The sequence below is a fragment of the Ahaetulla prasina genome, chromosome 2 (assembly GCF_028640845.1).
Source record: "Ahaetulla prasina isolate Xishuangbanna chromosome 2, ASM2864084v1, whole genome shotgun sequence".
Lineage (NCBI taxonomy): Eukaryota > Metazoa > Chordata > Lepidosauria > Squamata > Colubridae > Ahaetulla > Ahaetulla prasina.
Window position 1 is genome coordinate 1,701,104 of NC_080540.1, and position 25,270 is coordinate 1,726,373.

At 49.5% G+C, this 25,270-nt stretch overlaps 3 protein-coding genes and 1 pseudogene across 5 annotated transcripts in view; 3 read left to right on the forward strand and 1 right to left on the reverse strand.

The window, feature by feature from the left end:
* The window catches only part of LOC131192815 (H-2 class II histocompatibility antigen, E-S beta chain-like), a 33,451-nt pseudogene extending 30,210 nt beyond the window's left edge, over positions 1 to 3,241 (forward strand).
* Positions 1 to 25,270, reverse strand: part of LOC131192675 (uncharacterized) — a 371,955-nt gene that overhangs the window by 63,414 nt on the left and 283,271 nt on the right. The gene's annotated exons all lie outside the window — the stretch shown is intronic.
* Positions 1 to 25,270, forward strand: part of LOC131192803 (rano class II histocompatibility antigen, A beta chain-like) — a 161,197-nt gene that overhangs the window by 45,180 nt on the left and 90,747 nt on the right. Inside the window, exon 6 of one of the 2 annotated variants that reach the window (XM_058172336.1) lies at positions 4,806 to 5,348. The exons of the other annotated variant lie outside the window; for it this stretch is intronic. Coding sequence (XP_058028319.1) covers positions 4,806 to 4,819 — 14 coding nt within the window. The 3' untranslated portion in view covers positions 4,820 to 5,348. Of the gene's footprint in view, positions 1 to 4,805; positions 5,349 to 25,270 lie in introns of those variants that run through there. 2 annotated transcript variants of the gene reach the window in all.
* LOC131192813 (H-2 class II histocompatibility antigen, E-S beta chain-like) overlaps positions 14,873 to 25,270 on the forward strand; it is a 101,159-nt gene continuing 90,761 nt past the window's right edge. For both annotated transcript variants that reach the window (XM_058172359.1, XM_058172358.1), the window contains exon 1: positions 14,873 to 15,018. In XM_058172359.1, the coding sequence (XP_058028342.1) occupies positions 14,934 to 15,018 (85 nt within the window). In that variant the 5' untranslated portion in view covers positions 14,873 to 14,933. The remainder of the gene's footprint in view (positions 15,019 to 25,270) is intronic.

Genomic DNA, 25,270 nt, shown 5'->3' on the forward strand with positions numbered 1-25,270 from the left:
CCTCCGGAGAGATCCAGGCGTCTCCTTCCCCCAAGAGCCCAAAGCTTTTCTCTGGCCACCAAGAGAGGCTCTCAACCTTTCCTCAACTCTCCCCAGAATTAATTCAGCCTCCATTTCTCTGCTGTGATCCTGGGATCTGCCTGATCTCCTCAGCCTCCAACTGCCCCCACCTTCCCTTTCCCAAAGATCCCCTCTGGATCCATTCCACCAGTGGTGAATTCTGAACCGGTTTGCTGCTGGTTCGCTGGCTGCGCATGTCCTGTGCACGCATGTACACTGTATGTCAAGCACACACTATGTGCGCATGCACAGTGTGCACAAAACACGCCCTGTGCGTACATGCGCAGTGTGCACCAAAAGGAGGCTTGGGAAGGTAAGTGAAACAGGAGGGGGGGATCAGCTGTACTGCGCGATTTAGCTTCACTAGAAAGTAAGATTTCCTGCTTTCTAGCAAAGCCAAATCGTGCAGCACAGCTGATCATTGGAAATACTGCTCCGAACCGGTAGCTTTTTATTTTTATTGCCCAAACTGGAGATAACCAGTAGCATTTCACCCCTGACTTAAAAGATATAATATTTTCAGGAGTAAAAGCGGATGTTGGCCTGAACTAACCAACTTGGTCTCCTGTTCTGGGCCCTCCTGTGTCTCTCATGTGGCTCCTTCTCCTCCTTCCCTCCAGCCAAGCCCACCGTCACCATCTCCCCCACCAAGATGGACCCCACTTCCCCCAACACCATCCTCCTCTGCACCGTGACGGGATTTTACCCCGTGCAGATCGAGATCCAGTGGCTGAAGAACGGGCGGCCAGAGAAGGAGGGCTGGCCTTTGGGGAGGAGCTCCAGAACGGAGACTGGACCTACCAGCTCCAGGTGATGCTGGAGACCCAGCCCCAGCGGGGGGACGTCTACACTTGCAAGGTGGAGCACACCAGCCTGGAGGTCCCCATCACTGTCCAGTGGGGTAAGTCCCTCCCCTCCCTCCCTTCCTGCTCAGGGACCCCATCCTGCCTTGAGAATGGGGGGAAAGACCTTCCCTGTGGGGAGAGGCATAATGGACCCTCCTGGGGGAAGGTGGGCCTGATCCTCCTGCTCAGGTGAGGCTCCTTCTCCTTCCCCAGAGCCCCGTTCCTCCAGCTCTGCCCGGAGCAAACTCTGGACAGGGATAATGGGAGCCGTGATAGGAGTGGCCTTCCTGACTGTGGGGCTCTTCTCCTACCTGAAGAGCCAGAAAGGTGAGTTTGGGGGGCTGGAGGAAAGGTTGTGGGGAGGGGACCATCTAGGGGAGGCCTCTCATCAAGCTTAGCAGGTGGCCAAGAAGGGCCCCTTGAGGAATATTTTTGGCAACTTCTCTTGTTTGGGGGGCTATAAGTGAAGGTTACACAACTTATTATGGGCTATCAGTGGGGAGGGGGACCCCCTGAGTCCTCCAGCCCATGAAGGGTTCTGATTGGGTCTTTTTCTCCTTCCAGCAACTCCCATCCAACCACCTGCAGGTGAGTTTCTCCTCTTCTTCCTTCATTTCAGCCCTTCCTGCAATTTATAGGTGGTTTTTTAAAAAAATTCTTTATTTGTTTCTTTTTTTAAAAAAAAAAACCTGCCTGAACAATATCTCCTTGCTGTGGATATAGCAAATTTTGGATTTTGGGTGGATTTTCCTTACAGAGATCTGAAAAAGTATAGCAATCAAAAACAAAAGCATACATAAACACTAAAATCTGGTCCAGAGTTTTTCCAAGTTTTGGGAAATTGCAGAAGGGAAGGGAAGGAGGGGGCCATTCCTTCCCATTCCCCCCTTGGGAGGGAACACCCCAGATTTACATCCCCCTCCCACCCATTTTGTAAGCCCCCCACCCATTCTGTTAGGCTCACTGTAGAGGGGGGTTCCCAAGGTTATTCAGGCATGGGGACAAATTCCACCCCTGTGGCTATTTTAAAAGAGGGGAGTCCCATGCGACTGTGCACTGCAGTATTGTAGGCCACTTCAGCAAATGACAGGAGATCTGCCCAGCTAAATTGCTGATAATTAACATAGCATCTCAGGCAGAGATGGGTTTCAGCAGTTTCTGACCAGTTCTGGAGAACCGGTAGTGGAAATTTTGAGTAGTTCGGAGAACCGGCAAATACCACCTCTGACTGGCCCCGCCCCCATCTATTCTCTGCCTCCCGAGTCCCAGCTGATCGGGAAGAAATGGGGATTTTGCAGTAACCGTCCCCTGACACGCCCACCAAGCCACACCCACAGAACCGGTAGTAAAAAATTTTGAAACCCACCACTGATCTCAGGTATTGTTCTATCATTGCATTAGCTCGTTCTCAAGCTCCATCCGTACTTGGATGGAAGGTGGAGCTAAGTCCTTGAGATGACCCTATCGTCTTAATGAACTCCCTCCAAAACTTCACCCTGAACTGGACCCTCCCTCCCTCCAGTCTGAGATGATCCTTCTGGGCACCCCATGCAGATTCCTTTGGGTTCATTAGTTGGAACTTTGACAGGCTATTATTCCTGATTCCCCCCCTTTCTCCTTGTGGGAATTCACACAATTTCTGCCCAAGTGACCCCAGGCTCCCCTCTTTGCTGCCACCCCCATTGTAGCCCCATCTTCATATGAAATGTCTGCAGGGAGGGGGAGGGGGGAAGAGAGAGGGCCTCCCCTCTTGATTAAACCCCTAATTAAGTCAATTAGAGAGAATCCCAGAAGCCCCTGGAGATGAAATAGGGAGGAATCCCTGGTCCTTCCCAGCCTTTTCCTCCCCTGAAATGGGCGGATTCTCCCTCTATCCGTCCCTGCCTGTCAACCTCCCCCCTGCAGGGTGGGCCTGCCCTGGAGGTGGGGGCTGAAAGGGAAGAAAAATATGTTATTTACACTAAGAGTTTCTCTTTATATTCTAATTTTCTTCCCCATCTCTTTTTCTACAGCACTCATGAATTAATCCTGCTCTCCGATGCAAAAGGATATTTTTTTTCTTTAGTAGCTGATGACTCTTTGTCCTGTTTGCAACCTGTTAAAAATGGAGGCTGAAGGTGGCAAGTTGGGGGAAGAAGGAGAATGGCAGCCTGGACCTTCTCCTGCTGAGACCCCCTCCCCTCCAAACTTCCTATGGGACATCCCTTTTTTGGGAAGGGAGGGTTGGAGACCATCTAGACTATCCCCAGGGATGCTGAGCTGACCTGTCACTCTAGTCCCCTCATCTCTCCTGGCTTTGAACCCACAGCAGCTTCATCTACATTATTCTTCCTCCAATTAACCCTCTAATTAAGTCAATTAGAGAGAATCCCAGAAGCCCCTGGAGATGAAATAGGGAGGAATCCCTGGTCCTTCCCAGCCTTTTCCTCCCCTGAAATGGGCGGATTCTCCCTCTATCCGTCCCTGCCTGTCAACCTCCCCCCTGCAGGGTGGGCCTGCCCTGGAGGTGGGGGCTGAAAGGGAAGAAAAATATGTTATTTACACTAAGAGTTTCTCTTTATATTCTAATTTTCTTCCCCATCTCTTTTTCTACAGCACTCATGAATTAATCCTGCTCTCCGATGCAAAAGGATATTTTTTTTGTTTAGTAGCTGATGATTCTTTGTCCTGTTTGCAACCTGTTAAAAATGGAGGCTGAAGGTGGCAAGTTGGGGGAAGAAGGAGAATGGCAGCCTGGCCCTTCTCCTGCTGAGACCCCCTCCCCTCCAAACTTCCTATGGGACATCCCTTTTTTGGGAGGGAACACCCCAGGTTTACATCCCTCTCCCATCCATTTTGTAAGCCCCCCACCCATTCTGTTAGGCTCACTGTGGAGGGGGGTTTCCAAGGTTATTCAGGCATGGGGACAAATTCCACCCCTGTGGCTATTTTAAAAGAGGGGAGTCCCATGCGACTGTGCACTGCAGTATTGTAGGCCACTTCAGTAAATGGCAGGAGATCTGCCCAGCTAAATTGCTGATAATTAACATAGCATCTCAGGCAGAGATGGGTTTCAGCAGGTTCTGACCAGTTCTGGAGAACCGGTAGTGGAAATTTTGAGTAGTTCGGAGAACCGGCAAATACCACCTCTGACTGGCCCCGCCCCCATCTATTCTCTGCTTCCCAAGTCCCAGCTGATCAGGAAGAAATGGGGATTTTGCAGTAACCGTCCCCTGACACGCCCACCAAGCCACACCCAGAGAACCGGTAGTAAAAAATTTTGAAACCCACCACTGAGCTCAGGTATTGTTCTATCATTGCGTTAGCTCGTTCTCAAGCTCCATCCGTACTTGGATGGAAGGTGGAGCTAAGTCCTTGAGATGACCCTATCAATTTAATGAACTTTCTCCAAAACTTCACCGTGAACTGGACCCCCCACCCCTCCAGTCCGAGATGATCTTTCTGGGCTCCCCATGCAGACTCCTTTGGGTTCATTAGTTGGAGCTTTGACAGGCTGTTCTTCCTGATCCCCCTTTTCCTTGTGGGAATTCACACAATTTCTGCCCAAGTGAACCCTCTTTGCTGCCACCCCCATTGTAACCCCATCTTCATATGAAACGTCTGCAGGGAGGGTGAGGGGGAAGAGAGAGGGCCTCCCCTCTTGATTAAACCCCTAATTAAGTCAATTAGAGAGAATCCCAGAATCCCCTGGAGATGAAATGGGGAGGAATCCCTGGTCCTTCCCAGCCTTTTCCTCCCTGAAATGGGCAGATTCTCCCTCTATCCATCCCTGCCTGTCAACCTCCCCCCTGCAGTGTGGGCCTGCCCTGGGGGTGGGGGCTGAAAGGGAAGAAAAATATGTTTTTACACTAAAGGTTTCTCTTTCTATTCTAATTTTCTTTCCCATCTCTTTTTCTACAGCACTCATGAATTAATCCTGCTCTCTGATGCAAAAGGATATTTTTTTTCTTTAGTCTCTGATGACTCTTTGTCCTGTTTGCAACTTGTTAAAAATGGAGGCTGAAGGTGGCAGGTTGGGGGGAGGAAGAGAATGGCAGCCTGGACCTTCTCCTGCTGAGACCCCCTCCCCTCCAAACTTCCTATGGGGCATCCATTTCTTGGGAAGGGAGGGTTGGAGACCATCTAGACTATCCCCAGGGATGCTGAGCTGACCTGTCACTCTAGTCCCCTCATCTCTCCTGGCTTTGAACCCACAGCAGCTTCATCTCCATCACTCTTCCTCCAAATCACTTCCCTTCGCTTTGCTATAAAAGAATAAACTTCTGATGTAAGAAAACCCTGGAATCTTTCCTTCCTGCCCCCACAGGAGGCTCCTCCCGCCGCTGCCTCTGGATCCACCATCACGGCTACTTTGGGTCCTAAGCCAGAACTGCTTCGAAAGGAGGATGGGCAGATCCATGGAGGGGAAGGGGCTCAACCCCCCTCCTGCTTGAAGGCCCCATTGCTCTGAAAAATCTACCTTAAGCTATTCCTGGTGGAGAAGACATTTGTCACAGAGGGAAGAGGAGGGGTTCAGTGGGGCAGCCCTGAAGGAAGACCCTCCCTCCAACCTTCCTATGGGGCATCCATTTCTTGGGAAGGGAGGGTTGGAGACCATCTAGACTGTCCCCAGGGATGCTGAGCTGACCTGTCACTCTAGTCCCCTCATCTCTCCTGGCTTTGAACCCACAGCAGCTTCATCTCCATCACTCTTCCTCCAAATCACTTCCCTTCGCTTTGCTATAAAAGAATAAACTTCTGATGTAAGAAAACCCTGGAATCTTTCCTTCCTGCCCCCACAGGAGGCTCCTCCCTCCCTTCCTCATCTGGGGTCGTGGGGTCATATGAAGAATCTGTCAGTGTGTGATTGTAGGATTTGTCTCAAAAACGGAGAAGATTTGGGCTCCTGTGGACAATACCTGCCCTTGTAAGATAGTGTGGGGGCAGCTGGAAAAGGGACAACACCAAATGTATCAATGACGGGGGGGGGGAACCCAGATTTCCTTAACAAAGAAAAGGCATTGTTGGTGGTAGATGCTTCATTGCTCAGGGGAACTGAACCAGCCATTTGTAGACAATCAAACGCGGGTGGTTGGCTGTTTCCCAGGTGGAGGGAAGGTATCAAAGACGTGACTGAGGGGCTTAAGAAATAATGAAATCCACAGATTCTTATCCCTTTTTCCTCTTTCATGCGGGGAGGAATGAAAAAGTCCCTGGAAACGATGCCAAGAGACTCGGAGCAGGTGGGGATGGGAGCCAAAGAGTTGGGGGCACAGGTGGATTTCTCTTCCGTTCTCCCAATAAAGGGAACCATCCAAGGAGGGAAGGCAGCACCTTGGAAGTCAAGCCTGGCTTAGGGGATGGTTCTCTGGAGGGAAATTGGGATTCTTGGACCATGGTCCACAACACCCACATGGGGGGCTTCTGGCAGGGGATGAGCTGCCCCTCACAAGGACCCAGAAGGTCGGCTTTGGACATGGACTGGCTCTCCTCATCCGAAGGGCTTGAAAGTGGGAGAGAGAGAAAGTTTTAGAAGCTAATTGGAGGCTGAAACCTCAGTGGAATCAGCCAAATAAACCAACTAGAAAACTTGGGAGACTGTGGCCGGCAGAAGCTGTGGAGGCTCTAGGAGGAGATTCCTTCAAGGGCACAAATTGGCTTTATTTGTATTTAAAGAGGCTGCAAGGAATGGACAACACATTGATGTGAACAAATAAATAAGCTTCTACTGTCTCTGCTTATATTCAAAATATAAAGGTTAGGATTATCCATCCATCCATCATCTCTCTCTCTCTCTCTCTCTCTCATCTATCTCAAATTTTGTATCCTCCCATCTCACAACAACCTCTGGGTCACATACAACAAAGCTAAAAAAAGGTATTTACATGAAAATATTAAAAAAAACATTCAAAGCAATAAAACATATTTTAAAAAGAAGAAATATTAGGCAAAGACTCGCTTTTTTCAGTGCCATTGTAACTTCAAACGGTCACTAAATGAACCGTTATAAGTCAAGGACTACTTTCTTCAATGTGCTTGAACTGGTGGAGAAAGGAGAAGAGAACCATCATCAGGTATTCTGGAAGGGCCCCTTCAGCCACTTCCGGTGGGCCAGAGGACCTTGTGGCTGCCCCACCTGGAGGCTCAGCCATGGGGCGGAGGAGGAGGAGAGTCCCTGAGCTGCCCTGATGAAGATTCGAGGCTTGTTGCCTGCTGGATCCTGGCCAGTTCCTCAGTTCCGCTTCGGAGGAGCCCAAACGCTTCAGGCTGGGGAAGCGAAGCCCAAGAGCCTCTGCAGCTGTTGGGGGCTGGAGAAAGAAACTCTGTGTGTGTGTTTGTGTGTGTGGGTATGGGTGTGGGGTGGGGATGTCAGGAAGCACTCAGAGAAAATGAAAGTCTTGTGGGGGAGGGGAAACATGAAGAGAGCCTAGAAGTTCTGCTTTGATCAGGAGATCGATTGGAGTCCCACCAGAGTCTCTCTGGATCTGGGGCCAATTTTGTGTCACTGGGTGTCTCCAAACACACAATTGTGGGAGAGGTTTGGACTCTGCCGCCTCCTTCAGCTGCAGGTGGGGACCCAGTTCTGGCCTGCTGAGGCTGGTGCTGGGCCAGGGGGGAGTTTGACCCCTCCAGCCCCTCCCCCATCCCAGGAAAGGATTGGGGGCATCTCAGGATACGCCCCCTGTGGGATGTCTCCCTGCTGCAGCTGGGAGAAGGTTGGGGCTCTGATCTGGTATCTCCAACCATTAGCTGGTATTTAATCCTCAGCTGGCAGCTGCCCAGCCTCCACTGCCTCCACCCAGCTGAGAGAGATCGACCTGGTTAGCCTGAGGATGGGAGGCCACCAGGAAGCATCTGGGCTACTGAATAGTCTGAACCTCCTCCAAGACAAGGAGGGTGAAGCTTCAGGCCCTCCTCGAACTCGCCTCCCTCAAAAGATTCACTTCCCATTCCTCTCTTAGCCTTCCCTGATATCCCTGAAACCCTCCCCCTCCCTCTTTTCTCAGTTCCTGCAGGTTGGAAGACCTCGTGGGAACCCTATTCTCCTTGTCCAGAGAGAGGGGACGAGGTTAACAGCAGAAACCCAAGAGGGGCAATGAGGGGGTCTCACCTTCCTTGGTCCTTCCCCCACCTCTAACTACAGGAGCCTTTTAGCCTTTCCCACCTTCCTGAGGCTCAGGGCAGAAGGGAGGTAATTGGGGGTCTTCAAGCCCTCTTTACTATCCTCCCCTAGTGCTGATCCCCCCTTTCCTGCCGGTCTCGGGTGCCTGAGGAAGCCCGATCCTCAATCTTGGGTCAGGATGGAGGAAATGCTGTCCACGCAGAGCAGGATGGAAAACGGGGAGGGAGGGAAGGAGGGGGAAGACTGAGGGGGAGAGCGAGGGGGGAGTAAGGAAGAGCAAGGGGGAGGGAGGAAGTGTGAGGAGGGAGGAAGGAGAGTGAGGGGGAGCGAAGAGAGTGAGAAGGAGGGAAGGGGAAAAGAGGTGAGAGGGAGGGAGAGCAAGGGAGTGGGGGAGGGGAAAGCAAGAGGGAATTCTCTCTTCAGCGCTGCGGAATTCTCTTTCTGACTTCCAGAAAGTCGAACATCAGGCCCAACCAATGAAAAATGGAGCTTTGGAAAACTCATTGGTCTCCAGGCAGAGGATCCACCAAGGGGTCAATTGGAGGAGATGGTTTTCGGAGGCTCATGTTCAGCTGTTCAGCCTGGATTTTCCTTTTTGTCCACCCATTGAGACCTTCCAAGGACCTGGGAGAGGTGGAGGTGGGAGTTTGATGGTGCCAAAGGTCTCCTGGCCGGATTTAACAGATTTAACAGACCCTCCAGGGTCCCTTCCCACTCTGTTATTCTGGATGCTGTGTGTTACATTTCCAGGTGGCAGAAAAATCCCCAAATACATTTCTCCAGACTGACCTCAACCTATCCAGGCAGGATGGATCTCCCAGAGGTCAGACTTCCTGGCCCAACAGGACCTTCTATGCCATCTGGATGAGAGGCCTCCCCTGGATGACCCACTTCCTATCCAGCCCCACAGGCTCCCCTTTCCTGCTCTTCAGGGTCTGGCTTAGGCATTGACAAAATCCCCCTCAGTCAATTGCGGAAGGCAGCTCTGCTTGCAACTGCTTAAATTAGGCAAGGAAAACCAAAAGGACACATATAAACTGGGGGAAACCAGGCTTAATAGCAGGGACTGTGAGAGGGATCTTGGAGTCTTAGTGGACAACCAGCTAAATAGGAGCCAGCAGTGAGCAGAGGCAGCTAAAAAAGCCAACACAATCCTAAATTGCATTTAACAGAGGGATACAATCAAGAAGTCAGTTCTAGAGGAGATCAACCCTGACTGCTCTTTAGAAGCCCAGATCCTGAAGATGAAACTGAAATACTTTGGCCACCTAATGAGAAGGAAGGACTCCCTGGAGAAGAGCCTAATACTGGGAAAGATGGAGGGCAAAAGAAGAAGGGGACGACAGAGAACGAGGTGGCTGGATGGAGTTCCTGAAGCAGTAGGCATGAGTTTAAATGGACTCCAGAGGATGGTACAGGACAGGAAGGCCTGGAGGAACGTTGTCCATGGGGTCGCGATGGGTCGGACACGACTTCGCAACTAACAACAACAACAATCAAGATCAAGGTACTAATACCGCTCTAAAAAGTCCTAGTAAGGCCACACCTAGAGTACTGCATCCAGTTTTGGTCACCACACTATAAAAAAGATCTTGAGACTCTGGAAAGAGGGCAGAGAAGAGCAACCAAGATAATGAGGGGACTGGAGGCTAAAACATACGATGAACGTTTGCAAGAATTGTGCATGGCTACTCTAGTGAAGAGAAGGACCAGGGGAGACACAATAGCAGCATGACAATATTTGAGGGGCTGCCCCAGAGAGGAGGGGGTCAAGCTATTTTCCAAAACACCCAAAGGCCAGACAAGGAATAATGGATGGAAACTGACCAAGGAGAGATTCAGCCTAGAAATAAGGAGAAATTTCCTGACAGTGAGAACAATCAACCAATGGAACAGAAGTTGCCTTCAGAAGTTTTGGGAGCTTCATCACTTGAGTTTTTCAAGAAAAAATACAATATAATAATAACAAGGTTGGAAGGGACCTTGGAGATCTTCTAGTTCAACCCCCTGTCCAGGCAGGAAACCCTACACCATTTCAGACAAATGGTATCCTTGATACCAAGGGAAGGAGGGTAAGGAAAAGAACCAGCGCTTTCACGCTGTGCTTCAGAAGTGGGGATCAGATCCAGGGCCATGAACAAGGGAAGGACAGGAAATTCTGCAGAAGAATATATTGAAGGCACAACAGGAGGAGATGCGGTAGACCTGCCAAGAGGCTCAGCTTTCTATACTGTAAATGCTGGAAGGAAGAAGGGGGAGAGAAATTATGTTGAAACGGAAGGAGTGGGATTGTTCCTGTGCGTAAAGAAAGGTGTGTGCTCTGGAGCAAGGAATCTGGAAAGGATCTTCTTGAAGGGAGGGAGACAGGGTGGGATAGGGTACAGGGTGGGAGACAGTTCTTAGTTAAGAGTATTCCCATTTTGAAGCAGCAGCAACAATAACAACACACACAAAGCCAGAATCTCTTTCCCTTCCTTATACAATGTGCTGTATAGTAGAACCTCTGGTCATGAACACTTCTGACGATAACCAAATCGGGTTGCAACCAAAGTTATGGAACAAATTATGGTTGTGACCAGAGGTTCTATTTTACCCAGATTTTAGCCAATATTATTGCATTTGCTAGGCTGGGCAAAGCTATTGCTTGTCCTTTTCCAGCTGTGCCTCCCTGTCCCAAAAACCTCATGATAGAGGAGGGAGGAAGAGTAAGCCAGAACACGGAGAACATAATGGGAACAGAGTGGCAGAAACCCGGCCAAGTATTACCTTTGGGTAGTAAGTGGGGCTCTGAATGCTCAGAGATCCAGTTCAGAGGAGACCTGGAACCAATCAGAGCCCAAAGATTTCCCAAAAGCAGCCTAGACTTTCAAAGAATGGAAGAAATCGAAAGCCCACTAGCAGATAGAGAAGAACGGAGGCCTGCGTTGCTTCCTGCACCTTCTCTTCTCCCCCACAGTGGATCCTGCCTTTCAGTAGCTTTCAGTGAACCCTCTTTTCCCTGCATCCGGGATAAATATTTTGCAGTCTTTGCATTTTCCGTTGTTATGGAATTCTCTTCTTCGTCTGGACTTTCGGACCGCTACTCAACACCGCAGGGAGACGGGGCCAATGCGTTGGTTCCGTCCCAGGCGCCTGATAGACCCGGAGAGGTTCCTGACGTAGCTTGGGCCGTTTTCTGAGGATCTGGCCCGCGGCATGGCTGAAGAACTAGTCGCGGCCTGGGAACAGGCCGCGGCTGGAGCTTTGGACCGTGTCGTGCCTTTGCGGCCTCTGACCCGGCGTAGATCTCAGCCGGCCCCTTGGTTTTCCAAGGAGCTGAGGGAGATGAAACGCCGGAGAAGATGCCTAGAGAGTGCTTGGAGATCCAGCCATTCGGAAGCTGACCGGACACTAGTTAGGTCCTATAGTAGGACCTACCTAGTGACACTGAGGGAAGCGAAGCGTTCCTATGTTTCCTCCCTCATTGCATCGGCAGATAACTGCCCAGCCACCCTGTTTCGGGTGACCCGTTCTCTCCTTCAACAGGAGGTGCGGGATGACCCATTACAAGGGCGGGCCGAGGAGTTTAACGGTTATCTATACAATAAAATCGTTCAGCTTCGGGATGGATTGGATCAAAATTGGGTAGATCCAAGCGAGAGTTTCGAGACTCGTCTTGTTGAGACTGTTTGGGATAGTTTTGACCCTGTGACTCCTGAGGACATGGACAGGTTGTTGGGGAGGTTGAATGCCACCACATGTTTACTGGACCCGTGCCCCTCCTGGTTGGTGCTGGCCACGCAGGAGGTGACACGAGGCTGGCTCCAGGGGATTACAAATGCTTCTTTGTTGGAGGGGGCTTTTCCAGCTGCCTTGAAGGAGGCGGTGGTGAGACCCCTCCTCAAGAAGCCTTCCCTGGACCCAGCTGTTTTAGGAAATTATCGTCCGGTCTCCAACCTTCGCTTTGTGGCGAAGGTTGTAGAGAGTGTGGTGGCACGTCAATTACCCCAATACCTGGATGAAACTGTCTATCTAGACTCGTTCCAGTCCGGCTTTCGACTCGGATACAGTACGGAGACGGCTTTGGTCGCGTTGGTCAATGATCTATGGAGGGCCAGGGACAGGGGTTATTCCTCTGCCCTGGTCCTATTAGACCTCTCAGCGGCTTTTGATACCATCGACCATGGTATCCTGCTGCACCGGCTGGGGAGTTTGGGAGTGGGAGGCACCGTTTATCGGTGGTTCTCCTCCTATCTCTCTGACCGGTTGCAGACGGTGTTGGCAGGGGGGCAGATATTGACACCTAGGCGCCTCACTTGTGGGGTGCCGCCGGGGTCGATTCTCTCGCCTCTCCTGTTCAACATCTATATGAAGCCGCTGGGTGAGATCATCAGTGGTTTTGGGGTGAGGTACCAACTGTACGCTGTACACTGATGATACGCAGCTGTACTTTTCCACCCCAGGCCACCCCAATGAAGCTGTTTGGAAGCCGTACGGGTCTGGATGGGGAGAAACAGGCTCAAGCTCAATCCCTCCAAGACTGAGTGGCTGTGGATGCCGGCACCCCGGTACAGTCAGCTGCAGCCGCGGCTGACTGTTGGGGGCGAGTCATTGGCCCCGATGGAAAGGGTGTGCAACTTGGGCATTCTCCTGGATGGGTGGTTGTCTTTTGAAGATCACTTGACGGCCGTCTGCAGGAGAGCTTTTTATCAAGTCCGCCTGATTCACCAGTTGCGCCCCTTCCTTGACCGGGATGCCCTATGCACGGTCACTCATGCTCTTGTTACCTCTCGCTTGGATTACTGCAATGCTCTCTACATGTGTTCTGTTTCCCTTCCCCCAATACTCCCAGCAAAGAGTCAGTCAGAGGCCTCCTTTTCTGATTTATTTACATATATATAAATGTCCTGGCCACGTCTACCCACGGGCCTGCCAAGTTTCTGGAGATAACAAGGAAATTACAGATAAGGCCAGAATTACTCACGAATATATTCTTCCCTCCATTGATACAGTTTGCCATAGAAATTCATTGCTTTGTCCAAGACAAAAAACCAGGAAGTCCCGCCTCCTATTTATAGTCTCTGCAGATGTCACTGCATGACAATTATGACTTGGCTTTATCCCAACGCTGCTTCTGCTGCGCGCGCCGATCACGCCTGCGCAGTCTTGCATCACTCCAAAACTGTTCTTGGGGCGTTGCCAAATCAGAAGAAGGCTCCAGGGAATCAGGCCTTGCCGGCCCCTCCTCCTCCCTTTGAGTGGGTGCCAGGGAGGGAAAGGGCTCAAGAGAAGCAGGGCTTGCCAGGTCTTCTCCCTCACTTTCTGAATCATCTGAGTCCAGGAGTCCGGGTCCAGGAACCTGGGTCACAACAACATGGGGCTCCCCTTGAAGAGCACCCGGAGGCTCCAGTTAGTCCAGAATGCAGCTGCACGGGTGATAGAGGGAGCGGTTCAGAGCTCCCATGTAACACCTATCCTGCGCAGACTGCACTGGCTGCCTGTTGTCGTCCGGGTGCGCTTCAAGGTATTGGTTATCACCTTTAAAGCGCTCCATGGCTTAGGACCGGGATATTTATGGGACCGTCCACTGCCATCTGGTACCTCCCACCGACCTGTGCGTTCTCACAGAGAGGGACTCCTTAGGGTGCCGTCACTCAAACAATGTCGGCTGGCAGCCCCCAGGGGAAGGGCCTTCTCTGTGGGAGCTCCTACCCTGTGGAACGAACTTCCCCCTGGATTTCGACAACTATCTGACCTTCGGACCTTTCGCCGCGAACTTAAGACTTATCTATTCCGTCTTGCTGGACTGGCTTGAATTTTAATTTTTTATTTGATTTTATGGGTTTTAATTTTATTAATTTTATCGATTGATTGTATTTTAAAATTGGGCCAAATTTAATAAGTTTTTAATGTATGTTTTAGTATTGTATGTGTCTTTACTGTTTTATCTTGGCTGTAAACCGCCCTGAGTCCTTGGGAGAAGGTATACAAATAAATATTATTATTATTATTATTATTATTATTATTATTATTATTATTATTATTATTGTTGTTGTTGTTGTTGTTGTTGTTGTTGTTGTTGTTGTTATTATTATTATTACTACTACTACTACTACTACTACTACTTTCATAGGGCAGGAATAATTAGGCAAGAACTTCATTATAATTTTTTTTCTTATAACTTGTAAATGAACAATCTACCAAGTAAACAAGTGTTGGGAGGAGTTACATTGGGATGTGATAGAATAGAACGGAATTTTTTTGATTGGACACACAAGGAATTTGTCTTTGGTGCAGACGGCCTCAGTGATGGATCGGCAACAAACTGGCAAAAAGGATGAAGAACCAGAAAGAGCCTTAAACTCCAACGAATGCTCAGATTTCCCGGGTGGCTGCTCTGTCCTGGCCCCGTCAAAGCAGGAGGCAGCCTTGGTCGGCACCATCCAGTGATTACGTCATCCAAGACCACGAGAAGAGGGACACAGGCTCCCCAATCAACCGGCTCAGAGACCCCCAAGTCTTCCCTGGCTGTGGGCTGCGCCTCCCCTTCTCTCATCCACCGCAGCCCCACTCCACGCAGGATCGGGGGGGGGGGGAGAGGAGAGCAAAAGGAAGCCCACACTCCCCTCCAGGGCTGGCCTGAAAGACCCCCTAGAATGCAGCCCCCCAAGACTGAACTTATTCCCCCTCCCACTTTCTCCGCTTATCTCTCTGCGGGGAACTATCTCCTCCATCGGGCGAAGTCAAGGGAGGCTCTGCCCGGAGACCGATGACGCTGCTAAAAGGAGAATTCCCATTGGTCCTCCTGCTCCTTCTGGACCCCCCCCAATTCCGAAGTCCGAGGAAAACTCCTCCTCCCCCAATCCAGACCCCCCGATTCCGCGTCTGGGGCTGGGAGGCTCCGCGTCTTTCTCCTCTCCCTTTGGGGCGCTTGTGGGGCAGCATCCATGGCTTTCCCTGGGGTCCCCCTGATGCTGCTGGTGGGGGCGCTGGCCAGGATCCCCGGAAGCGAAGGGGGGAAGGAGACCCCCGGTAAGGAGGGGGCTGGGCGGGGGGGGGAAGAGGGGCTGGCCGGGGCCTTCAGTGCTCCTGGGGAAAGAGGGGGAAGAAAGGAGTTGAGAGACCCCAGTAATTGGGGAAAGGAGTCGAAAGCTAAAGAGGCGGGAGCCTGAGAAGCCTCAATCTCCGCGTGGTGTCCGGTCCCTCCCTCGCCCCATTTCGCCCACAGGGACGAAGAGGGATCGCCGTCTCCGTTGTTGTGACTGCGGTGGGGAGGCGGTCGTGGGAAGGCAGCCGAATGAGATGAGACGCAGTCGGACACACCCCCCCGACCCCCCCCGTGACTTCAAGGGAGTGGGAGCTTCGGGCTCTGAATTAGACCCGAATACGGAATCCCCAAAGTCGGCTGCATCGAAAGTGTCCTGCAACAAAAGAGGAAGGTGCCGGAAAGCGAAAGCGAAAGCGAAAGGGGGAAATTGAGGCATTTTCAGACCTGAATCCAGAAATGCCACCAAAAATATAAGAAAAATGAACTTTTGCAGCTTCAGAAACTTCAGTTTTTCCCCCCTGTGAAAGTCAGGCAAGATTTGAGCTTCGATACCTTCTGGGGGAAGGGAGGGCTCTGAATTTGGGGAGGAGACCAAGACTCTCCCACCCCATAATCCCCCATTGCCCAATTTGGATCTGGAGGGGACCCACAGGGGGGAACTGATGAATGGGGAGAGTTCTCAGTTGCTCCCCTCAATCGGCTCCCCAAATTTATCCCTATTGTGAAGGTGGGGTGGAGAACCTCCATTTGAGATGGTCTTTGGGGGGCTGTTTTGGGAGGGGGAGAGAAGAGAAGCCTGAACCTACCATAGAACTTACCCTCCCCATATTCCCACCAAAAGAAGAGAGAGGCGGAGGCTATATATGTTACATTTTTATGGTGCCCATCTTTTCTGAAATGTTCTGAAGGGTTTCCTGCTTGAGCAGGAGGTTGGACTAGACGACCTCCAAGGTCCCTTCTGTTAATCTGTTCTGTGATATCTCTCCTACAAGGAGACTCTGGGCGGCTTGCAGGTTATAAATGAAAGCAAAATATATCAAGCTCTTTTAATATATATAAAATAAATATAATCCCCTCCATGGATTACTGCCCTGTCGTGGTGAAGGGGCTCGCATAGCTTAATGAAACTATGAGCTATGCCGTGCAGGGACACCCAAGACAGACAGGTCATAGCAGAGAGTTCTGACAAAACGTGATCCACTGGAGAAGGGAATGGCAACCCACTCCAGTATCTTTGCCATGAAAACCCCATGGACAGTACAAAAAGGCAAAAAGAGATGACGCCGGAAGATGAGCCCCCTTAGGTCGGGAAGGTGTCCAATATACTACTGGGGAAGAGCGGAGGGCTAGTACCAGGGGTGAAATCTAAACATTTTCCCTACCAGTTCTGTGGGCGTGGCTTAATTGCTGGGCGTGGCTTGGTGGTCAGATGACAGGGTTGGCGTGGCCAATAACAATAAATAATAAAAATAAGAAACAATGGATACAAAACAATAAGAGGTACCAAAAACCAACTTTCACACTTTATACACACACAACACAACTGACTCACACACAAAGTAAAAGCAGCTTCACTTCACACTTCACACACTTCAAACAGCCACAAAAAGCTCAAAAACCAACTTTCACACTTTGCACACACACACACAACACAAAACAACACAACTGACTCACACAATGTAAAAGCAGCTTCACTTCACACTTCACACACTTCACACAGCCACAAAAAGCTCAAAAACCAACTTTCACACTTTACACACACAACACAACACAACACAACTGACTCACACACAATGGAAAAGCAGCTTCACTTCACACTTCACACACTTCAAACAGCCACAAAAAGCTCAAAAACCAACTTTCACACTTTGCACACACACACACAACACAAAACAACACAACTGACTCACACAATGTAAAAGCAGCTTCACTTCACACTTCACACACTTCACACAGCCACAAAAAGCTCAAAAACCAACTTTCACACTTTACACACACACAACACAAAACAACCCAACTGACACACACACACACACAAATACCACATACAGCTTTGTGAGATTTTGTGTGTTTCTATAGTTAGAGTGAAACACTACAGAAACAGACCAAACCTCAGAAAGCTGCACAAATATTTTATTTTATTTATATTTTTTTAGATTGGGGTTCACAATCTAGGTTTGTGGACTTCAACTCCCAGAGTTCCTCAGCCAGCAAAGCAGTTGCTGACTGATCAGATGGATTTCAGGTAGGCAGTTGCTACTGATGCAATTGATCTAAAGCATGGCTTTTGCAGCCGGAAAGGAGCAAATAAGGTAAGTGCTTTATCACAGCCCAGAATCTCTTAAAAGGAGGTTTTCTACAAGCTCTTAGGCTGAAGAGCTTGTAGAAAACATGTTTTTTTTACTTTTAAAGGCATGCTTTTAAAAGTAAAAAGAAAAAAAACCCTCATGGCTCGGCTCAGCAGAAGCATGGGGGCGGGGCCAGGGATTTTTGCTACCGGTCCTCCGAACCACCCGTCACGATCACTACCGGATTGGGTGAGCCGGTCTGAACCAGGAGCATTTTACCCCTGGCTAGTACTAGTAGCACCAGAAAGAATGAAGCAACTGGGCCAAAGTCGAAAGGACGCTCAGCTATGGGTGTATCTGGTGGTGAAAGGAAAGTCCGACGCTGTAAAGATCTATTCTCCATAGGAACCTGGAATGTAAGATCCAGGAATCAAGGCAAGCTGGACGTGGTCAAACAAGAGATGACAAGACTGTAACATTGACATCTTAGGAATCAATGAACTAAAATGGACAGGAATGGGTGAATTTAATTCAGATGACCATCAGGTATACTACTGCGGGCAAGAATCTCTCAGAAGAAATGGAGAAGCCTTCATAGTCAATAAAAGAATAGGAAAAGCAATACTGGGACACAATCCCCAAAATGACAGAATGATCTCAGTTCGAATCCAAGGCAATTCAAGGCTAACCATTCAACGTCACAGTAGTCCAAGTCTATGCCCCAACTACTGTTGCTGAAGAGGTAGAAATTGATTGGTTCTATGAAGCCTGTTGTTGTTAGTTGCAAAGTTGTGTCCGACCCATCACGACCCCATGGACAACGTTCCTCCAGGCCTTCCTGTCCTCTACCATCCTCTGGAGTCCATTTAAACTCATGCCTACTGTAATGTATCTTTAAGAGATTTGGAGGGAAATTAGAGCGGGAAATAGCACGTTGCTGAATGGCTGTTGCCTCTGACTGAACTGTATATAAAGAGGGGTTTTTCTGTTGTTCGCTGCTGGGTTCACTATAAACTAAAGAGCTGTTGTCACTCATCTGGTCTCCTGCCTCGTTATTGCCCGAATCTAACACTGGCGACGAAGGTGGGATCTCGAGGCAAAAGAGCGCCAGGAACGAACCCAGCAAAAAAAATAAGGGCGGATAGCAACGATGTCCAGCGCCATTCGACCCAGCCAAAGAAAAATGGGGGTCATACATGGCTCGTTTCGAGTGTTTCCTCGAAGCAAACGAACTCCAGGGGGTCTCCGACAACAGGAAGAGAGCATACTTCCTAAGCCACTGTGGTTCGGAAGTTTTCGACACCGCAGAGTCGCTTTCGGAGCCAACGCCGGTACAGTCGGTACCGTGGCAAACCCTGCAGACCGCCCTTCGGGCTCACTACGCACCGACGCCCTCAAAATTTGTTCAAAGGTTCGAATTGCGGCAACGGATGCAACGAGAGGGCGAATCGATTCGCGAGTACATGGCAGCGCTGAGAAAAGCCGCTAACCATTGCGAATATCGAGACTTGGAAGACGCATTACTCGACCAACTCATCTGCGGGGTCAGAGACATCCGATTGCGGCGGCTGCTGTCCAGAAGCAACCTAACACTGGCGTCGCCTTGGGCGAGGCCAGGGCTCATGAGATGTCCACCCAAGCGGCAGAAACCCTGCAAACACCGATCGCGCGGGGACTGGGGCGAAACAACCCGGTCCACAATGAGGAAGTCCAGGCCGAGGAAGGCGAGGAAGAGGAAGAAGTCTTCCACACGGGAGGCCAGGAAGACGACGAATGCGCGAGTTGCGGGGACAACACAAGCGACAAGACTGCAAATTTAAGGATGCGACTTGTCGGCGGTGCAAAGGAAGGGCACATAGCACAGGCCTGTCGGCGCCCAACCTTCCGCCAAAAATTCAAACCGACCAATCAGGCGTGGGAGCAGCGAAGAGGCCCGTGATTGGTCGATTCAAAAAGGCGAAACTTAATCAGACTGCCGTGAGAATAGGCCAAGCAGCCACGCGCCTTGAAAAAAGATTTTACTAAAACGCACATTGAAGGGTGCCGTGCGAATGGAAGTGGACACGGTTCATCGATCACGATCATGTCCTGGGACACTCTCGTGAAAGCGTTTGCCAGCCGTCGCGAAGCGCAAGCTGAAACCACAGAAACTAAGGGTACAAGATTACCAAAATCGCATCCCGTCCGAGGGTAACGTCCGTCAAGTCAAGTATGGACAACACAACAAGACCCTGCCCATCACCGTGGTCGGCGGAACCTTGCCGAGCTTGTTGGGACTGGACTGGTTCCGGGCATTGGGCATGGGAGTGACGAGTCTTCGAAACGACGTCAACCTAAAAGACGAACTAATGAAGGAGTTCGGGACGTCTTCAAAGACTGTTTGGGCAAGTACGAGGGACCCGATCTCCTTTAACCTTGACCCACAGGTTGCCCCTATCCGGTTAAAGGCTAGGAGGGTCCCGTTCGCCCTGAAGCCCAAAATTGACCGGGAGCTGGACAAACTAGTAAGCCAGGAATACTAGTGCCAGTTGACCATGCAAAGTGGGAGACACCCATAGTCACCCATCAAACCGGACGGGTCGGTCCGGTTGTGCTGACTACAAGGCAGCGCTTAATAAAGCGTTGCAGAAGAGTGCCTACCCGTCCCAGTAGTACAACACTTACTGCACTCTTTGGGGCAAGGCCAGGTCTTCGCCAAGCTAGATTTGGCCCAAGCCTATCAGCAGTTACCGTAGATAGCAACACGGCGAAGCACAAACGATCAGAACGCACAGGGGTGCTTTTAAATGCACCCGGTTACAGTTTGGGGTTAGTGTGGCTCCAGGGTTATTTCAGAACCTAATGGGCGGCTATTGCAGGGACTCCCAGGGTGGTACCATACTTTGATGACGTACTGGTATCCGAAAATCTAGAAGACTTAGGGTGGTTGAAAAAAGTTCTGGGCATTTTCCGGTCCGCGGTCTCAAAGTCAAACTGAATAAATGCCAGATAGGGGTAGGATCCGTGGAATTCCTGGGCTATCGGATAGACAAGGAAGGAATCCACCCACTGAGAGCAAGGTTAGGGCAATCAGGAAGGCCCCAGCTCCCCAAAACAAAAGCGGAGTTACAGGCGTTCTTAGGTCTGGTCAACTTTTACGGTATTTTTGAAAAATAAGGCGACTATAGCCGAACCGCTCCACAAATTACTAACGAAGACAGCTGTGTGGTCTTGGGGAAAGGCGGAAGCTAGGGCATTCGAAGCAGTAAAAAACCTTCTGTCTAGCGATAGTTTACTGATTCAATACAATGGCACGCTGTCATTGGTGTTAGTTTGTGATGCATCTCCCTACGGGTGGGGCTGTGCTCAGCCACAGGTTGCCAAATGGCACAGAAGCCCCTATAGCATTTTACTCCCGAACAATGTCATCGGCTGAAAGAAACTATAGTCAGCTTGATAGAGAAGCCTTGGCCATAGTTTCCGGGGTAAAGAAGTTCCATGAATATGTATTTGGCCGTGATTTCGAAATAGTCACAGACCATAGACCCCTACTGGGCCTGTTGGCAGGTGACTGCCCAACGCCCGTGGCACTTTCGCCTAGACTGACCCGATGGACTATCTTTCTGGCTGCGTATTCGTACAAATTGTTGCATCGGCCAGGAAAAGAGTTAGGGCATGCAGACGCTTTGAGCAGATGCCCACTACCAGAGACTATCGAAGACCCCACTCCGGGCGCACCCATCCTGCTAATTGACTCTTTGGACTCGGGTCCAGTCACTTCCAAGGAGGTGGCTCGGGCTTCTTACAAGGACATTACAATAAGAACTGTAATGGGTTGGGTGCAAAGAGGATGGCCCGCTGCGCCCGGCGGTTTAAGGAATATGTAAAGAAAGCGCGGGGTTGTCGGCTCAAGGAGGGTGTCTGCTCTGGGGGATAGAGTGGTAATCCCGGAGAGTGCGGAAAAAGTTTTGGAACTCCTGCACGAGGGCCACCCTGGGATAGTGAGAATGAAGGGTTTAGCAAGGAGCTATGTGTGGTGGCCTTTGATGGACAAGGAGATTAGTGACAGGGTAGGAAAATGCCAAGCCTGCCAGGAGTCCAGACCACTACCACCAACGGCCCCAACTCGAGAGTGGGAGAGACCCCAGGGCCCATGGTCTAGGATCCACATCGATTTTGCCGGGCTCTTCCATGGCCAAACATTCCTAGTGGTAGTCGATGCCTATTCCAAATGGTTGGAAATCATTCTTATGAGATCCATGACAGCCGAGGCCGTAATCCCAGTCCTGCGGCGCCTATTTGTAACCCACGGGTTACCAGACACCCTAGTCTCCGACAACGGCCCTCAATTCACAGCGACCCTGTTTGAAGGGTACTTGGCAGAAGAGGGCATCAGGCATGTCCTCTCGGCGCCGTTCCACCCTGCGACGAACGGCCTTGCAGAACGTTTCGTACGAAGTGCAAAGGAAGCATTGTCCCGAATCAGGCCAGGCGATTGGCAATTAAAAATTGACACCTTCCTAGCAGTGCAACACAGAACCCCCTGTGTAGCAACTGGCCGCAGCCCAGCAGAACTACTGATGGGCAGGAAGCTGAGGTGCCCATTAGACCGGTTAAACCCAAACTATACCCCAGACGGGTACAAAGGGACAAACGGTAAAACAAGAGAAATGACAGTGGGAAGTCCAGTATGGGCACACAATTACGGAGAAGGCCCAAATTGGGTAAAGGGGACAATCCTTGAAACAACCGGACCCAAATCGTATCGGGTAGAGATAGAGGATGGCCGGGTTTGGAAGCGCCACATAGATCAATTAAGAAAAAGAACAACCAGAACTTCCGGTTTGGCACCGTAGGTGATGGCGGTGATCTTTACGATCACCAACCTCTGGATTATGTGGAATCGCTAGGACAGCTTAAATCTGCTGTCCAGCGGTTCGGAAAACCCCCTCTTCGGGAGAAGGAGAAGGTGGTGAGCTGAGGGCAGAGGTTGAATTTCCCTAAAGCCCCTGAGAAAAAAGGGGTTTGAAGGGTTAAGTTCCCTCCAGTAACCCGAAGTGCTCCAGATCCGAGGATTCTTCTGCTTTGGCGGAACCAATCACCACGACCAAACGCCGAGATTTATTTTGGACAATAAAGGATTATACCGGACAGAACGAAAGTGGGAGAACTTTATGCAAGTAGCTAAGCCGATTCCCCGATACTTTGTAACAAGCTTGAAAACAGCAAGAAAATGGAGGCGAATTGTTAACAAGTTAACGAGTGGAAAGCGAAAGTGATACTTTCAGCGTTTGTCTGCAGTTGGTAATTTGCATGTTACTTGCTGCTTTAACTCTTTAACTCTTTGCTGCCTGCTGATAGAATCTAGGGAGATTTTTAAATATTGCTTTAAAAGACTGTGTTTCTTAGAAGTTAAGAAGATTTAAAGTGAATATTAAGTTGGAAATAAATAAATAAATAATTTCATAGAAGATGGCAGCCAAACAATTAAAGTCTACTGTAAAATGTACAGGCTAAATGTTGGAGATGCGATTGTGAAGATGCCACTTATTACCATATATGGTGGACTTGTAAAAAAGTTAAAGCATTTTGGATTAAAGTATGGTGGATCATGCAGAATATTTTGAAAAAGAAGATTAAGTTTACTCTGCAGTTCTTTCTACTAGGAATTATTATGGACTGTACAGCTATAGAGACTAAATTGATTTTGAACTTAATAACAGCATAAGACTTTTGATTGCTCAGTATTGGAAGAAAGAAGAATTACCTACAATTGAAGAATGGACACTCAAAGTATCAAATCTGGCAGAGATGGCAAAATCTCGCTTACTTGAAAGACTATACACTAGAAAATATATTTTAGAATGGAAAATGTGGATTGATTATATTCAAAATAAGTATCAGATAAAAAATATCGAATAGCATATGAGTAAATTTAGGAAATATTTTGTATTAGATATATTTTTGAAGGAGAAGGGAATTGAGAGTGTGACTAAGTGTGGTGTGACTAGAGATTATAATTTAGGAATTATTTTAGATTATGATTGTTAGTTTTGATACCCTGCATTTTGTTCTGGGAAGTCGGGGTGGGGGTGGGGGTAAGGGGAGGGAATTGGGGGGTTTGGTAGAGATGGAGTGATGTTTAATGTACAGGGTTATTGAAGATGTATAAATATAATTAATGCAGGGTCGGGTCTGCCCAGTTACCATTTTAGAACGGTGGGAGAGAGAAAGAGAGAGTAGGAGGTAGGAAGAGGAGAAGAGGAAGGAAGAGGGTAGAAGAGGAGAAGGAAGGTGTAGGGTGGAGGGAGGAGAGGATGTAGATAAGAGAAGGAGAGGAAAGTCTGGAAAGTAGAAGAAGGTAGAAGAGGGAAGAGTGTTAAAAAGGGGGGTGGTGACTGGGCAAGCCCGACTAATTGTATATAACTGTACATTGGATGAACTATTTGATATGATTGTAAGAATAAAACTTTTAAAAAAAGAAAAAAAAAAGAAAAAGAACAACCAAAAGTCCGGAAACGGGCCCTGACTATCCAATGTTTGAATCCACAGCTGACTCAAACCCGGGGCAAACGCGGGACTTATCTGAGTTCGATGAGGTCCAGCGACACCAACCGGTCCCTCCTGAAGGAAGCAGGGACGATTCTGCAAATAATCCAGGGCCGGATGGCCTAGAGGAGGAGCTGAGAGGAACAAACAGTCCCTCCGGCCAGCTCGACTCACTCACAGAGAATGAATTGTGCAGGTCCGAAAGAGTTAGGAGACGCCCAGTCTACTTGCGTGACTACGTAGAGAAATAAGATGCTAATTTCATGTAAATAGGGGTAAAATGTTTTCTGGGAGGGAAGGAGTGTAATGTATCTTTAAGAGATTTGGAGGGAAATTAGAGCGGGAAATAGCACGTTGGTGATTGGCTGTTGCCTCTGACTGAACTGTATATAAAGAGGGGTTTTTCTGATGTTCGCTGCTGGGTTCACTATAAACTAAAGAGCTGTTGTCACTCATCTGGTCTCCTGCCTCGTTATTGCCCGAATCTAACACTGGCGACGAAGGTGGGATCTCGAGGCAAAAGAGCGCCAGGAACGAACCCAGCAAAAAAAATAAGGGCGGATAGCAACGATGTCCAGCTATACACCGCCAGCGCCATTCGACCCAGCCAAAGAAAAATGGGGGTCATACATGGCTCGTTTCGAGTGTTTCCTCGAAGCAAACGAACTCCAGGGGGTCTCCGACAACAGGAAGAGAGCATACTTCCTAAGCCACTGCGGTTCGGAAGTTTTCGACACCGCAGAGTCGCTTTCGGAGCCAACGCCGGTACAGTTGGTACCGTGGCAAACCCTGCAGACCGCCCTTCGGGCTCACTACGCACCGACGCCCTCAAAATTTGTTCAAAGGTTCGAATTGCGGCAACGGATGCAACGAGAGGGCGAATCGATTCGCGAGTACATGACAGCGCTGAGAAAAGCCGCTAACCATTGCGAATATCGAGACTTGGAAGACGCATTACTTGACCAACTCATCTGCGGGGTCAGAGACATCCGATTGCGACGGCGGCTTAACAAAGCCTTCAAAACTAGTTCCCTTCCAAAACTCTGGTCTATAGCCACAGTCATCCCTATCTTCAAAAAAGGAGATCCAAGCCTTGTTGAAAATTACAGACCTATCTCTCTATGTTGTGTCTCATGCAAAGTAATGGAATCCATCATAAATCAATCCATTACACTCCACCTTGAAACAAACAACCTTCTCTCTAATAAACAATTTGGTTTCAGGAAAAAATTGTCTTGTAACCTACAACTTCTCCACTGCAAAAACATATGGACTACCAACTTTGATCAAGGAAAAGCAATAGATGCAATCTACATAGACTTCTGCAAAGCTCTTGATTCAGTAGTACATGATAAACTACTCCTCAAACTAAAATCCTACGGCATTTTGGGACCTCTTCACAATTGGATAAATGCCTTCC